At 42.5% G+C, this 16,582-nt stretch overlaps 1 protein-coding gene and 1 long non-coding RNA gene across 2 annotated transcripts in view; both read left to right on the plus strand.

Moving 5' to 3' along the window:
• The window catches only part of SNRNP25 (small nuclear ribonucleoprotein U11/U12 subunit 25), a 42,681-nt gene extending 27,440 nt beyond the window's left edge, over positions 1-15,241 (plus strand). The window contains exons 3-7 of the mRNA XM_053472130.1: positions 5,279-5,369; positions 5,460-5,565; positions 13,376-13,450; positions 13,730-13,794; positions 14,951-15,241. Of these exons, the coding sequence (XP_053328105.1) occupies positions 5,279-5,369; positions 5,460-5,565; positions 13,376-13,450; positions 13,730-13,787 (330 nt within the window). The 3' untranslated portion in view covers positions 13,788-13,794; positions 14,951-15,241. The remainder of the gene's footprint in view (positions 1-5,278; positions 5,370-5,459; positions 5,566-13,375; positions 13,451-13,729; positions 13,795-14,950) is intronic.
• Positions 12,077-12,909, plus strand: LOC128502354 (uncharacterized). Its single transcript, XR_008355099.1, has 2 exons — positions 12,077-12,226; positions 12,275-12,909. It is a non-coding gene; the product is annotated as an uncharacterized LOC128502354 (long non-coding RNA).
• Positions 15,242-16,582: the final 1,341 nt, after the last annotated feature.

The raw sequence follows: 16,582 nt of genomic DNA on the forward strand, positions 1-16,582 counted from the left end.
TGAATGCTCAGTAACTTTGAGACACAGATTCTTCCCAAAAGAGATGAATAAGCCGATTTTATTGCTCGTGCACACGAGTGAGTGTCCTCAGCCAGACTACTCTCTCTCCATGAAAACAACACATGTCTTATATACCGAAGGGCTATTTCAGGTGTGTTGCTAATTAAGTAACCTTCTCTGTGAGTTCTGCTTGGCTTTTTGCAGTTGCATTTAGCTTGGACACACAAGCGAATCCTGAGCTGGGGCGAATCTCCTAAGTGACATCTCTAAGTGAGGAGTTACAAGCAAAGAAGGAGAGTATATTTATATCTATTGCAAGGGGAGCACTGTGTTTTGTTTGTTTGTGGTATTCAGAGTAAAGTTTTGTTGAAAAAAGAAAAAGAAAAAAAAAAGGGGTTAGGGGCTATTTCAGGTGTGTAACCTTCTCTGTGAGTTCTGCTTGGCATTTTGCAGTTGCATTTAGCTTGGACACACAAGCGAATCCTGAGCTGGAGCGAATCTCCTAAGTGACATCTCTAAGTGAGGAGTTACAAGCAAAGAAGGAGAGTATATTTATATCTATTGCAAGGGGAGCACTGTGTTTTGTTTGTTTGTGGTATTCAGAGTAAAGATGTCCTCCATGTTTGACAATGCGGTCAGGTGTACATCTTGCTCAATGTATGCAATCCTTGATCAGCGCTTCGAGGGTGCATATTGCTGTGCGAGATGTGTGCAGGTTGCTCATTTGGAAGCACAAATCCTGAGTCTAGAGGAGCAACTGGCAACACTGAGATCTATTGACAACTTGGAGAGGAGTCTGCTGCTCACTGAGCAAGCTCTCTCGCGGGTAGAGGTGGGGGAGGATAGCGGGATGGAGGTACAGGACAGTCAGGCAGCTAGCTGGGTTACAGTTAGAAGGCGGGGTAGGGGGAAAAGCGCCAGGGAGGCTAGTCCTGATCTAGCACACCCTAACAAGTTTGCCTGGATGGCAGATGAGGGTTAGTTCAGAGTTAGCAGTACTGCAGCAAGTCACTGCCTCTGACCGCCAGAGCGGTGTCTGCTCCAGTAAGGAGGGAAGGAGGAGCACAGGGCAGGCCAGACAGGTGCTGGCCCTGTCTGTTATTAGGGGGACAGACAGGGCGATCTGTGTTGTCTGCCTGGCGCTCGAGTTCGGCACATCGCGGATCGGTTGACAGATTACTGGGAGGGGCTGGAGAAGACCCAGCTGTCATGGTGCACATTGGCACCAATGACAAAGTAAGAGGTAGGCGGAGTGTCCTTAAAAATGATTTCAGGGACTTAGGTAGCAAGCTCAAGGCAAGGACCTCCAAGGTAGTATTTTCTGAAATATTACCTGTACCACGTGCCACACCAGAGAGGCAGCGGGAGATTAGGGAGCTAAACAAGTGGCTCAGAAGCTGGTGTAGGAAGGAGGGGTTTGGGTTCATGGAGAACTGGGCCGACTTCTCTGTCGGATACAGGCTCTACGGTAGGGACGGGCTGCACCTCAATGGGGAGAGTGCAGCTGTGCTCGGGGAGAAGATGGCCAGAAGGGTGGAGGAGTGTTTAAACTAGGGAAAGGGGGGAGGGAAACTACAATAAAGAAGGGGAAGATAGTATAGATAGAGAGCTTGGGCTTATAAATGTACCTGGGGGTGGAGCGGAGGGAGGGGTTAGAATAGTTAATAGGGATAGGCTTCATAGGAGAAAAAACCATACACCTCTAAATTGTATGCTTACTAATGCCAGAAGTCTGACCAATAAAACTAGCGAACTGGAGTTAATAATGTCTGTAGAAAATTATGACATAGTGGGTATAACAGAGACATGGTTGGATGATAGCTATGACTGGGCGGTTAACATACAGGGTTATAGTCTATTCAGGAAGGATCGAAAAAAATGAAAAGGGGGAGGAGTTTGCCTTTATGTAAAGTCCAGCCTAAAGGCCACACTGCGGGAGAATATATGTGAGGGAAATGATGATGTGGAGTCATTATGGGTAGAAATATATGGAAAGAAAAATAATAAAATACTGATCGGGGTTTGCTATAAGCCACCAAATATAATTGAAGCAGCAGAAGATCAATTATTAAAGCAAATAAACAAGGCAGCAAATCACAATGAGGTGGTTATTATGGGGGACTTTAACTATCCCGACATAAACTGGGAAACCGAGACCTGTGAATCTCATAAAGGAAACCGGTTTCTGACTATAAGTAAAGATAATTATCTGTCCCAAATGGTACAGGACCCAACCAGAGGGGGCGCTCTACTGGACTTAATATTAACCAACAGACCTGACAGAGTAACTAATGTGCAGGTCAGAGGGCACCTAGGAAATAGTGATCACAATATAATACATTATAACTTGTCGTTCAATAAGGGAACTCTTAGAGGAGCCACAAGAACTATGAACTTTAGGAAGGCAAAGTTTGATCAACTAAGAGAAGCCCTTAACGATGTAAATTGGGAAAATGTCCTCAAAAACAAAAGCACAGACACTAAATGGGAGATTTTTAAAAATATCTTAAATTCTCACTGTGAAAAGTACATACCGGATGGGAATAAAAGAGTCAGGAACAAGAGAAAACCAATGTGGATAAATAAAAATGTAAAGGTGGCAATAAATGGCAAAAAGGGCATTTAAGCTACTAAAACAGGAAGGCAGTGAGGAAGCACTAAGAAGCTATCGGGAAAAAAATTAAATATGTAAAAATCAGATAAAAGCAAAAGTGGGGATGGAAAGACTCATTGCCAAAGAGAGTAAAACAAACCCCAAAATGTTCTTTAACTATACAAATAGTAAAAAGGTTAAAAATGAAAGCGTTGGCCCCTTAAAAAGTAATGAGGGAGAAGTTATAGACGGGGATCAGGAAAAAGCTAATCTATTAAATATTTTCTTCTCTGCTGTATTCACAGAGGAAAATGAAATCCCAGGTAATATACAGCAGGATGAGATAAATGCCCCAGTACATGTCGCCTGTCTAACCCAGGAAGAAGTGCAGTGCCGCCTAAAAAAATCAAAATAGACAAATCACCAGGTCCAGATGGCATTCACCCCCGAGTTCTAAGGGAGTTAAGTAGTGTAATACAGACCCCTATTTCTAATATTCAAGGACTCTATAGTGACAGGGTCTGTTCCCCAGGACTGGCGCATAGCAAATGTTGTGCCAATATTCAAAAAGGGGACAAAAAGTGACCCGGGGAATTATAGGCCTGTTAGTTTAACTTCTGTTGTATGTAAACTGTTTGAGTCTTTCCTAAGTGATGCTATTTTGGAGAATCTCAATGAAAATAAATGTATGACTCCGTATCAGCATGGGTTTACAAGGGATCGGTCCTGTCAAACTAACCTGATCAGCTTTTATGAGGAGGTGAGCTCAAGACTGGATCGGGGTGAATCGCTGGATGTCATATATCTTGATTTTTCCAAAGCATTTGATACGGTGCCACATAAAAGGCTGGTACATAAAATGAGAGTGCTTGGGCTGGGGGAGAATGTGTGTATGTGGGTAAGTAACTGGCTCAGTGATAGGAAACAGAGGGTGGTTATTAAGGGTACATACTCTGAGTGGGTGACTGTTACTAGTGGGGTACCACAGGGGTCCGTTTTGGGTCCTATTCTTTTTAATATATTTATTAATGACCTTGTAGAGGGATTGTATAGTAAAGTATCAATCTTTGCAGACGATACTAAGCTCTGTGACGTGATTAACACAATAGAGGACAGTGCACGATTACAAATGGATCTGCATAGGTTGGAGGCTTTGGCTGGGATGTGGCAGATGAGGTTCAACACAGATAAATGTAAGGTTATGCACATGGGGAAGAAAAATCCAGGCTGGGAATATGTATTAAATGGTTAAACACTGGGGACGACTGACATGGAAAAGGACTTAGGAGTCTTGGTTAACAGTAAATTTACCTGTAGCGACCAGTGTCAGGCAGCTGCTGCTAAGGCAATTAAAATCATGGGGTGCATCAAAAGGGGCATAGATGCCCACGACAAGGAAATAATTCTACCATTGTACAAGTCACTAGTCAGACCACACATGGAATACTGTGTACAGTACTGGGCACCAGTGTACACGAAAGATATAGTGGAGCTGGAGAGGGTTCAAAGACGGGCAACCGGAGTAATAAGGGGAATGGAAGGACTACAGTACCCAGAAAGATTATCAGAATTAGGGTTATTTTGTTTGGAAAAAAGACGGCTTAGGGGGGACTTAATAACTATGTATAAATATATAAGGGGGCAGTACAGAGATCACTCCCAGGACCTATTTATACCCAGGACTGTATCTATAACAAGGGGACATCCTCTACGGCTGGAGGAAAGAAGGTTTCTACACCAGCAGAGACGGGGGTTCTTTACAGTAAGAGCGGTGAGACTATGGAACTCTCTGCCAGAGGAAGTGGTAATGGTAAACTCAATAAAAGAGTTTAAAAGGAGCCTGGACGTGTTTCTTGAAAGCAATAATATTACAAGTTATGGATATTAGATTAATAGGGACAGAACGTTGATCCAGGGATTTATTCTGATTGCCATATTTGGAGTCGGGAAGGAATTTTCCCCCTGGTATGGGGCAATTGGCATCTGCTTCATAAGGGTTTTTTGAAGCAGTAGGGACACAATCAACACAGTAGGGACATAATATGTATATAGGTTGAACTTGATGGACTTTGGTCTTTTTTCAACCTTATGAACTATGTTACTATGTTACTATGTTACCTTTACAAACAAGACAGCTATGTGCTAAGATCTGTCTACGTAGCAAGTGTCCTGAAATATACATACAGAAAGATACAGAAAACCATTCATCCTATTATGGTCAGTTTATGGCAAAGTCCATGTTTGCAGCTGAGATGATCAATCACTTCTGACCCCCCTCATTGTGGTCCTTGAATAGACTTGGTCAGTTTCTTTTAACTTACTTGGATCAAGAAATAGCCAACCACCTGTCCACTCTTAACCTTTCATTGCACATAGAGTCACACAGAAAAGGACACTCAGGGTTAACATAAAAATGTCTGCTGAAGGCACATATTCAATATTCACACAGTGTTAGTAGTCTTTGTTGTCAACTTCTATAAATAAAGATTTGTAAGAAGTACACTATGTATTCCTGGGGAGATGAAAAGCCATCATACACCCAAGAATACACAAGTGATGAAAAGCCGATCGAAGAACGATTTTAAATTGGAATGTTTGGCATGTGCATGTTTGAAATATATATTGCTGTTTGCATGCTTTAATGTAATTTTTAATGTAATTGTTTTTTTCCTTCACAATTTCCAGGTTACATTAGAAGAAGTACATTCACAGATTGCACTCGAATTTGGACAGGCAATGACTGTTAGGATTTGCAAAGCAGATGGGGAAATGATGCGTGAGAAACTTAAAACACAATATTTCTATTATATAAACATATGCACATGCACACTAAAACTCAACAAATGTATTGTTTTTTTTTGTCCAGCTGTAGTTGTTGTGCAAACAGCAACAGTCCTTGATTTAAAAAGAGCCATCCAGAGATATACTCAGCTAAAGCACCAACGTGAAGGAGGGGTACAGCATATTAGCTGGTAAGATTTTGCTTACTGAAAGTAAAAGTATGTATATATTGATTTCACAAACAACTATATATATATACCGTATTTGCTCGATTATAAGACGAGGTTTTTTTCAGAGCAAATGCTCTGAAAAATACCCCTCGTCTTATAATCGGGGTCGTCTTCTAATCAGACCTCAAATAGAGGTCTGATTAGGAGACTAAGATCCAGATCCCCCGCACCGCTGCGGGGGACCTGGATCCTCCTGTCGTCGCCCCCCCCCACACACACACTTACCGGTGCTTCCGGAGGTGAAGTTGGCAGCGGGGGTTTGTATGCGTCCGTCGTAAATACCTTCCCCGACTGTCAGAGATCAGAGTTCCAGAGTTCCTGATCTCTGACAGCCGGGGAAGGTATTTGCGACGGACGCATACAAACCCCCGCTGCCAACTCCACCTCCTTCCGGCTGCCGCGGAATGAGACGTCAACCCGCTGCCCCGGCAATACAGCAGGAAATTGGAAGCACCGGTGTGTGTGTGTGTGTGTGTGTGTGTGTGTGTGTGTGTGTGTGTGTGTGTGTGTGTGTGTAGGGCATTTCTGGAATGCCTTACACCCCTATATGCCACTCTGGCACTTAGGGGGTTAAAAGGCATATTATGGGGCAGAGTGGCATATAGGGAGGTATAAGGCATTTCAGGAGGCAGAGTGGCGTTAAGGGGGCATTTAATAGTGCACTCTGCCTCCTGAAATGCCTTATACCTCCCTATATGCCACTCTGCCCCATAATATGCCTTTTAACCCCCTAAATGCCAGAGTGGCATATAGGGGTATAAGGCATTTCTGGAGGCAGAGTGCTCTATATAATGCCTTTTAACTCCCTTAATGCCACTCTGCCTCCTGGAATGCCTTATACCTCCCTATATGCCACTCTGCCCCATAATATGCATTTTAACCCCCTAAATGCCAGAATGGGATATAGGGGTATAAGGCATTTCTGGAGGCAGAGTGGCACATAGGGGGTCAAAAGGCATACCATGGGGCACAGTGGCATATAGAGGGTTAAAAGGCATATCATGGGCCACAGTGCCATATTGGTGTGGCAAGCCTGGGGGCAGATGTGCGTAACTGGGGGACAGGTTGGAAAATACAAGAAATAAAAACAAAAAAAAAATATTTTTCTCAATCATAGCTTTTATTAAAAAAAATAGTTTACATGAATTAACATTTACTGGTAAAACTTTTTTCCTTTAGGGTCGTCTTATATTCAGGCTTTTTCTTTTTTTCCTAAGTTAATATTCAGATTATGGGGGGTCCTCTTATAATCAGGGTCGTCTTATAATCGAGCAAATACGGTATATATATATATATATATATATATATATATATATTATATTTATTTATTTATAGGTATCTCACAAAAGTGAGTACACCTCTCACATTTTTGTAAATATTTTATTATATCTTTTCATGTGACAACACTGAAGAAACACTGCTACAAAGTATAACAGTGTAAATTTGCTGTCCCATCAAAATAACTCAACACACAGACATTAATGTCTAAACCTTGGAAACAAAAGTGAGTACACCCCTAAGTGGAAATGTCCAAATTGGACCCAAAGTGTCAATGTTTTGTGTGGCCACCATTATTTTCCTGCACTGCCTTAACCCTCTTGGGCATGGAGTTCACCAGAGCTTTACAGGTTATTATTATTATTATTTATTGTTTATATAGCGCCATCAAATTCCTTAGCAGTGTAGAATGGGTAGACAGGACATAAGTAGTATATAACATATAGCTATTTCCCCTCCCCGGTGTCATGTGACTCGTTACTGTTACAAGGTCTCAGGTGTGAACGGGGAGCAGGTGGGTTAAATTTGGTGTTATCGGTCTCACTCTCTCTCATACTGGTCACTGGAAGTTCCACGTGGCACTGCATGGCAAAGAACTCTCTGAGGATCTGAAAAAAGAATTGTTGCTCTACGTAAAGATGGCCTAGGCTATAAGAAGATTGCCAAGACCCTGAAACTGAGCTGCAGGGCAAGACCATACAGCGGTTTCACAGGACAGGTTCCACTCAGAACAGGCCTCACCATGGTCGACCAAAGAAGTTGAGTGCACGTGCTCAGCATCATATCCAGAGGTTGTCTTTGGAAAATAGACATATGAGTGCTGCCAGCATTGCTGCAGAGGTTGAAGGGGTGGGGGGTCAGCCTGTCAGTGCTCAGACCATACGCCGCACACTGCATCAAATTGGTCTGCATGGTTGTCGTCCCAGAAGGAAGCCTCTTCTAAAGATGATGTGCAAGAAAGCCTGCAAACAGTTTGCTGAAGACAAGCAGACTTAAGACATGGATTACTGAAACCATGTCCTTTGGTCCTATGAGACCAAGATAAACTTATTTGGTTCAGAAAAAATACACATTCGCCTCCTGTCTTTAATAAAATTTAGATTATGCCTTCACCGAGGCTAAGATAATCTAAAATTTTACCACAAGACAGGAGGCTTCATAATTTGCAGTTTTAACGCTCAATTAAAGAGGACGCGGCATGTGAAACCGGACGAAAGTAAAAGGTGCGAAAAGTAGATGCTCTGGACCAACCTGCCGATCGTAAGACATCAGTCAATGAGGCGCCAAGTGAGATAGCACCGGAGGCCGCTGCCCCCCCCCCCGACAGAGTGAGCCCCGAACCTAGAATCAATGCCTGCCAGATGTAACAGCCAACGCACCCACCTGGCGATAGTAGGAGAAGAAACAGGTCGGAATGGAGGGGCATAGGACAACAGGAGCTGACGACAGCTTGAAGAACGATGACTAGCCGCAGCCGAAAGGTACTGCTGAGTACAACGAGCCACGCACAAGAGGATGGGAGGGAAAGTAGGGGTAATGAGAGGCCGAAATAGCCGAGCGAAAAACATAAGATTTTCCCTGAGAAAAAAGATGGGATAAAAAGTTAAGGACCGACTCTACAGAGGCGCAGAATGGATCATCCTGCCGTTCCACACACCTTCTGGTGCCTGGGGCATGGGCATCTCGTAGCAATGTTCGCGCATTCTCTGAAAGTCGTGACGTATTTTGGGGGCTCCAGGCTATTAAAACCAGACGTTGCTGGAGAATGAGGGGGTGACACTGCCTGGTCGGGTCCAGGAGGAGGTGAGGGAAAGACGGAAGTGTTAGTGGAGTCTCTGCAGACAACTCCAGAAGGGATGGGAACCAGGGTTGAGCCGGCCAAAAAGGGGTGATGAGCATCACAGACACCTGCTGCAGACGAATCACGTCCTTGCTCCCGAGGTCCATGAGGCGTGGATCAAGTCGAAGGAGGGCAGCACGGCGACGTTCCGTGGACAAAGCCACGTTGCCCACTAAGATAACACACCGTTGTATCCATTCTCTGGCTAATGGTGCATCCATCGGGGTACCTGACATAACCGCTTTGTCAGCCATGAGAAATAGTTGTCAGAGGACCTGTAATGTTCAACAATTTGTCTTGGGCCCCTTTTAATCCACGTTCTGCCCCTTAGGGTCCCGACCCGTTTTGGCCATATAGGTTGCCATGGTGGGATCGAATTCAGATGTCAGAATTCAGAATTTAGCACCTTGTGTGGAATAATTGGTCTTGGGCATTCCGCCTGAAGCTTATTTCGTACCTCCCTCTCCACAGGCTTCCGAATCCACTTCACAAGGAAATTGGATATGTGCTCCGGGGGCGTCCATTCTGCGGAGCGAGGATGTTGGATTAGTTCCAGGTCAAACCAGGGTTCGCCTGCAGCATCCAAGTTGGTGGAGTCTCCTGTGACCGTAGGATTGCCTGTATTGGATGAGTGAGCCGTCTCGCTGAACATGCGAGAGGTAGGGAGGACAGGGGCTTCGTATTCAGATTCAGAGTCGTGTGAGTCTCCTTGCCACTCGTCTACTAGGGCATAGGAGCCAGCAGCCTCGTCATCCTCAGATGAGGAACTATGATTAACCCCACTGAGCTCTGGGGTGGAGCCAACGGGGGCACGTATAGCGCGATGTTTCCCCTTACTGGTGCCAAACACGACTCCTTTACGAGGACGTTTGTGAGCACAGCCTTCAGGATCAGGGGCTGATAGGATAACTTTGTCTCTGCGGCATACCCCGTGGGGAAAACGCCTGAGGAATAGCCGGAGTCTGAGGTATGGAGGTTAAAGCCTGTTGGAGGGCTGTATCAAATGAGGCTTTGGCTGCAGAGATATATATATATATATATATATATATATATATATATATATATATATATATATATATATATATATAATATGTATACGTAAGTACTTTAGTGTGGATCACCCTGCTGATTGACAGTATGAAGTGGGGGATGAGCCTTAGCAATTGTAGTATATGTAAATACTTTTGTATGGATCACCCTGCTGATTTACAGTGTGAAGCTGGGGACAAGCCTTCAGCAATTGTAAAATAAAATAGTTTCAACATAAATTTTTTTTTTTTAATTTATTTTTAAATAGCCCCACTGGGCATTGAACCAGCAACTGCATCTCTGAGAGACACAGTACTGAACCACTAGACCAGCCGGTGGCATGGTCTGAGCAGGCCCGGACTGGCCATCGGGCACACCGGGCATTTGCCCGGTGGGCCGGGCCACGGCAGGGCCGCACTGACTTAGGGGCTGATGGAGCTGTAGCTCCAGGCCCCTACCCTACCTACGGCCGCATTAACGCAGGGCATAAGGGGCACCTGCCCCTTAAGCCCGCCGCAACTGCGACCGGGTCCGCCACTCTAAGGGGCCGGGAAGTCCCCACCAAGGCCGGCCTTACGGGTCTGCGGCCGCACAGAGTTTAAATTAAAACATCGGGGTTTTTTTTTTAACTTTATTTAACATCCTCCATGTTAAATAAAGTTTTTTTAAGTTGAAAAAAAAAAACCCCGATGTTTTAATTTAAACCCTGTACGGCCGCAGACCCCTAAGGCCGGCCCTGGTGGGGGCTTCCCGGCCCCTTAGGGCAGGGCCGACCTTTGGGGTGTGCGACCACCCTCCAGGGGGCGGCGGCGGCGGGGGGCGGTCCGCACTGGGTGCCGCCAACTTGCGGCACCCGGCACCCCTCCAGAGACGGACAGTAATGTCCGCCGCTGGAGGAGCAGGCTCGCAAGGGAGCGGTATCGGAGGTCTTTGACAGACCTCCGGTTCCCTTGAGTGATTTTAAGCCGGGTTCAACCCGGCTTAAAATCACTCAAGGGAGCCGGAGGTCTGTTAAAGACCTCCGATACCGCTCCCTTGTGATCCACGCGGCAACAGCTGCTGTGCGCCGGGGTTTGTTGTCAGATCCCGGCGCACAGCACTGAAGCCGCGCCCACCGCTGTCCGTGCCCTCTGACCCGGAAGAAGACAGAGAAGACAGAAGAACTGAAGAAGAGGAAAAGAAGCTGAAAGAAGAAAGGAAAGGTAGGAAAGCATTAAGTGAGAGTGGCTTGGTGTATATGTGTGGCTTGGTGTATATGTGTGGCTTGGTGTATATGTGTGGCTTGGTGTATATGTGTGGCTTGGTGTATATGTGTAGCTTGGTGTATATGTGTGGCTTGGTATATATGTGTGGCTTGGTATATATGTGTGGATTGGTATATGTGTGTGGATTGGTATACGTGTGGATTAGTGTATGTGTGTGGATTGGTATATATGTGTGGATTGGTATATATGTGTGGATTGGTATATATGTGAGGATTGGTGTATATGTGTGGATTGGTATATATGTGTGGATTGATATGTGTGTGGATTGGTATATGTGTGTGGATTGGTATATATGTGAGGATTGGTGTATACGTGTGGATTGGTATATACGTGTGGATTAGTGTATGTGTGTGGATTGGTATATGTGTGTGGATTGGTATATATGTGAGGATTGGTGTATATGTGTGGATTGGTATATATGTGTGGATTGGTGTATATGTGTGGATTGGTGTATATGTGTGGATTGGTGTGTATGTGTGTGGATTGGTGTGTATGTGTGTGGATTGGTGTGTATGTGTGTGGATTGGTATATTTGTGGATTGATAAATGCGTGAGAGTGATGGGTGTTATGCTGTACCATTTCCAATGTCTTTTTTCATGATCTAATTATGCTCTAAAAGTACATCATAACTCCCATCACTCTATACTGATCCATACAGTGGCAGAGCTGGGAGACAGAGGCCTTGCACCCCCACCACAGGACTCCTGAAAGGTAAGTGAACTTCAAAGAGGGAGAGGGTAGATAGTTAGGAGGGGGTAGTTGCGGCGGGTTTAAGGGGCTCTGTGTTAATGCGGCCATATAGTACCAGTCAGTCCGGTCCTGAGTGGGCCTATTTTAAGGTGGGGGCCTGGAGCTGCAGCTCCATTAGCCCCTAAGTCAATCCTGCCCTGCCACAGGCGCGGTCGCAGTTGCTGCTTGCTTCGGCAACAAGGTAAGTAGGGTGAGGGAGGTGGGTGCAGTGAGAGGGGGCAGAGGGGGGTTAGATAGTGAGAAAGGGGGAGGGGATAGATAAAGGCGCTACATATTGAGAAGTGGGGAAGGGGGTTACATAGTGAAAAGGGGCAGATAAGATGAAGAGAGGGGGTAGTGTGAATGCGTATGAGAATGAATGAATAAATGTGTGAATGAATTGTGTGAATGCGTATGACAATTAATGAATTCATGTGAGGATGAATTGCTTGAATGATTTGTGAGACTGCATTAATGAATGTGTTAATGATTTGTGTGAATGATTAAATGCAAAGGTGGCACATGAAGGATGGGCTTTAACAATAAATAAATAAATAAATAAATATGGGCTGCTCAGGCTTAAATGCCCGGGCCCATTTTTTGTCCCAGTCCGGGCCTGGGTCTGAGTAAAAGCAAATCAGAGTGGCTAAATGGTGAATAAGATGAGAATAAGAAATAATTAAACAATGAACCAAGAGAACTAACTAATGAAGAAAAGTCCAGAGACCAAACATATGAATACAAGAATGTTTATTTATAAGAAGACTGGCAGCCTGGAACAGCTGCAGCAAGGAAGGGGTTAACTGATGGAGCACAAGGGAGAACTCCAGAAGAGAGAACGCGCGGAAATAAATAATCAAAGACGCAATGGAAATAAATATTTAAAGATGCGATTGTGGAAATAAATATTTAAAGACAGATAACAAGAGGAGGGAAGAAGCAGAAGACGACACTGGAACATCAGACGAGGTAAGAACTGAGAGGGAGAGGAGGGGAGAGAAAAGGCCAAAAAAGAAAGGGAAAGACTAATGGATAAAAGTGAAGAGGAAGAAGGGCCACACGCTAAACAGCGCGATTACGGCCTAAATAGGGAGCCACATAGCTGGCAAGGTAAGCAGCCAAAACCCAGTTGTACCAAAGGGAGACCAGATATATAGGAAAAATATATAAGAAAGAAATGAAATAGAGAAAATGGACAAATTAAAGTAATAAATTGTGAATATATATATATATGATATAACGAAATAATAATTGGATACTAATGAATAGAATAGAGACCAGATATATAGGAAAAATATAAGAAAGAAATAAAATAGAGAAAATGGACAAATTAAAGTAATAAAGTGTGAATATATATAACGAAATAATAATTGGATAATAATGAATAGAATAGAGTAATGTGAAAATTTGACCTGACCTTGCTGGTGGCAGCAGCAAAGAAGAGGAGTGACAGTTGGGACATTATATATGTTATGTTGGTCATTCATTGGCTATATTTCTTTGTTGTTTTCTTTGCTGCTGTTGGTGGTACAGTAAAGAAGGTTTATGCAAATTATGAAGCCTCCTGTCTTGAGGTAAAATTTGTCTTTGATTAGATAGGTTACTGCTAAATATTTTCATTTGAAACAGGAAATACATATGGAGGACATACAATTTGTCTTTTTCTGGACTGAAGCTGGAGAACGACAACAAAAGTCTTCGAGAGTGAGTACTCTACTGTTAAAATTTGTAGTAAAGTTGGAGAGTGGATTGAACAACAAATATTCACTAAAACACACAGACATGCTTCCAGATATTTTCTGAAGTGTGAAAACAATTTTAAATCTTGTAAACTCATATTGTAAACTCATTCTGTGAGTCTAATTGTTGTTATTTTATTATGTGGGTTGTGGACAACTGGTCTAATTTAAATAACTAAACATTTTATAAATGATTGTTTAACGGAATTTTTGATAAAAAATGTAAATATTTCCTGTCTTCTAGATATGGTATTAAAAATAGAGATGAAGTGGTGTTTGTAAAGAAGCTGAAAAATAAATAGTGTTTTGGTAAGTCCTAAAACCTTTCATTTACACAGACTGCTCCCAATGTATGCAGTTGTTATGGAGAATATCCAGTGGAAGGTCTTGTTACTTAAGGGGTATCTCTTTTTTGTTTTTCTTACTGATATTACAAGAAGTCTTAATAGTAAGGTGGTATGTGTCATGGTCAGGGCTACTTGCCAAGCCGTGGCGGTGTGGAGGGTGTGGGCATGAAGGGGTTAAAAGCACCAGGCCTCTGGCTCTGGATTTACTAACGTCACCCCTTAACAAGGCATCAGTTATACCAAATTAATCCCCAAATCCTGCCTGTAACCCCCCACCACTCACGAATTTGATACCGGATTTGTGAGATATGCAAATTAAAATATCTCTCTATAGTTCAACCCACCCCGGGCAAACAACATATATATATCCTCTAGAAATTCGGAAATAACAATTTGGTAACGTGTTATGCTCTCTTAGGGTTTGTGGCTATCAATACTAGAGCCCAAAGATAGATTTGGATTATGAATATTTTAATAACAAAAAGACAAATGCTACACAGTGCCACAATTACAAAATCCAAAACATACAAAAGAAAAATAAAACAAGCAAACAGTTCTTAAAATCAATGGGACTTAAACACAGGACCCTCACTCACGAGGTTCATCAATAAGCAGGCCTGTGGAAACGCCTTAAGTCCAGGTGGTTTCTTATGATGTTGTTCCAATCAGAGTAAATCATGGAGTTCCCTTTTGAGGTCCCTGTATTGCCCCTAAATCAGACTCTTTTGGAAAGAAAACGCCCCTCTGGCCACATGACCAATTATATGACACATTTTCCAAGGATTGATTCCCATCTTTGATCTGCCAATAAGTTATGCTGGGGTAAAATTGATGGAAAACCCCTCCACTTAAGCTAGTGGAAAATAACTAATGAATAGTTGTTTTTGATAGTTTTATAAAATTAGATATGTAATTTTTAAAACAAAAAGAAGAAATGTGACATGTTCAATTCAAAAAGTAGAAATTGCTTGGCACAGCTTGTCCATTACAACATACCCTTCATTTCCTGTTTGTGTTTATTTACACCATCCACTCTCATGTACGGGGGGGCTGCATTTTGCAGTTTCATTTTAGAGGAAGATAACATTCACCTTTTTTTTTGTTTTTGTTTTTGTAAGGAAAAAGATATGTCTGTAAGACACAGACACCACTATTGCCCGAAATAGACACAGTAGGAAAGATCCCAGGATTGCTCTATTGAGTGGAACTTCAGACACAGAAAAGAAGGCATTACAATATTTATAATTGATTCATACACGGGAACCAAAAGAGAAAACAGGGAAAGGCAGAAGTATGTATGTGTGCTGCTTTCTCCCTTTTCCCTATCCACAAGAGATAACTTGATGAGCTAATGCAAATTTATAATGTGAATTACCTATAGGTGTTTAATAAAACATACTTTTTATATATATATATTTCTCTCAAGGCCCTTCTTTTTATGTATTTTCTCTTCCTGTAAATAGGCATAGTTACGGCTAAAAAGTATTACCGTGGTGTATACCAGAGATCATTTGCAGAAAAAACTTTTCTTCTCTGACATTTTGTCATTTACTCTGCCCAATTTGCAACCGATAGGTTTTCCTACTGGATATGACAATTTACAAAGGTTGCAGTTACACTGTAAATCTGCTTTCCAAACTTTCAACCACAGAGTCTACATTGCTACAGTCATGAGACCTGTTCTCCATGGATTTAATTTTGGGATTCTTATGCTGTATGTGAACTTGCTGGCTAGTTTCCTAATGTACTTTTATGTACTTCCATTCTGCAGTTGGTAAACTTTATCTTCTGGACACAACCAACTGTGCTGGAATTTAACATAAAAAATAAATCCTTTAAGATGTGTTTTTGGAGTGGCTATTAGGGATGTTGTACTGTCCTTTTTAGTGAAACTACATGTAATGTAATGAATAATGTCTTCTTTTTAAATGGCACAGGAACTGCATGTGATGGCGACATGTTCTTCAAAAAAAAAAAAAGAGTTGGCAAAGTTTCCGAAAGGGTCTCTTTAGACCCTCTGAGAACTTAAATAATAATAATAATAATAAAATGGTAACCATCAGTTCCAAAAAATGTTAAACAAAATAAATGTTTTATAATTAACACCAGGTGACTGCGCTAAATTAACTCCAATTAGTAAAAAAAAGTATCTTATAAATAAATGGATACTACCTAATAGGTGTGTTGAGCGATGTGTGAATCTCACATGAAAAATATAAAAACAGAAACAAAAAATAGTGCAATATGTAGTTATTCAAAAATAATTTTTTAAAGGATCAGTGGACTCTTACATTTGATGGGGCTTCCCCAAGCCCATATAATGCGCCTATTCCGGAGTGAAGGTGCTGCCTTTCATCCGGACTTTATCTCATCAGAATCAGGAGATGATAATAATGAAGGTTGGTGGTCTTAAACAAGGTGTTGTAGTTCAGCTTCTTTATAAATACAATCCGCAATGTGGGAGTAGGTAAAAAGTAGTAAAAAGGTTCACTTGTTCCTTTCTCAGCACTCTTGGATTCAGATTCAAATTTGCGGCGTCCCGTGTGATGTTACTAACCTGTATACTATTATAGAACACCAAAAGGGGTGCGAAGCAGTTAGAAATATTTTAAAACAAGATGACACACTCCAAGAAAGACAGATTGATTTTATTAAGGTATTAATATCCCACAGAAGAGATGGTCTTTTAATGACTTCCTCCGTAAAGAGGAGATTCAGGTGGTTATGGTTCAGGAGACTCACCGGAGAAA

This window comes from Spea bombifrons, chromosome 7, assembly GCF_027358695.1.
Source record: "Spea bombifrons isolate aSpeBom1 chromosome 7, aSpeBom1.2.pri, whole genome shotgun sequence".
NCBI lineage: Eukaryota > Metazoa > Chordata > Amphibia > Anura > Pelobatidae > Spea > Spea bombifrons.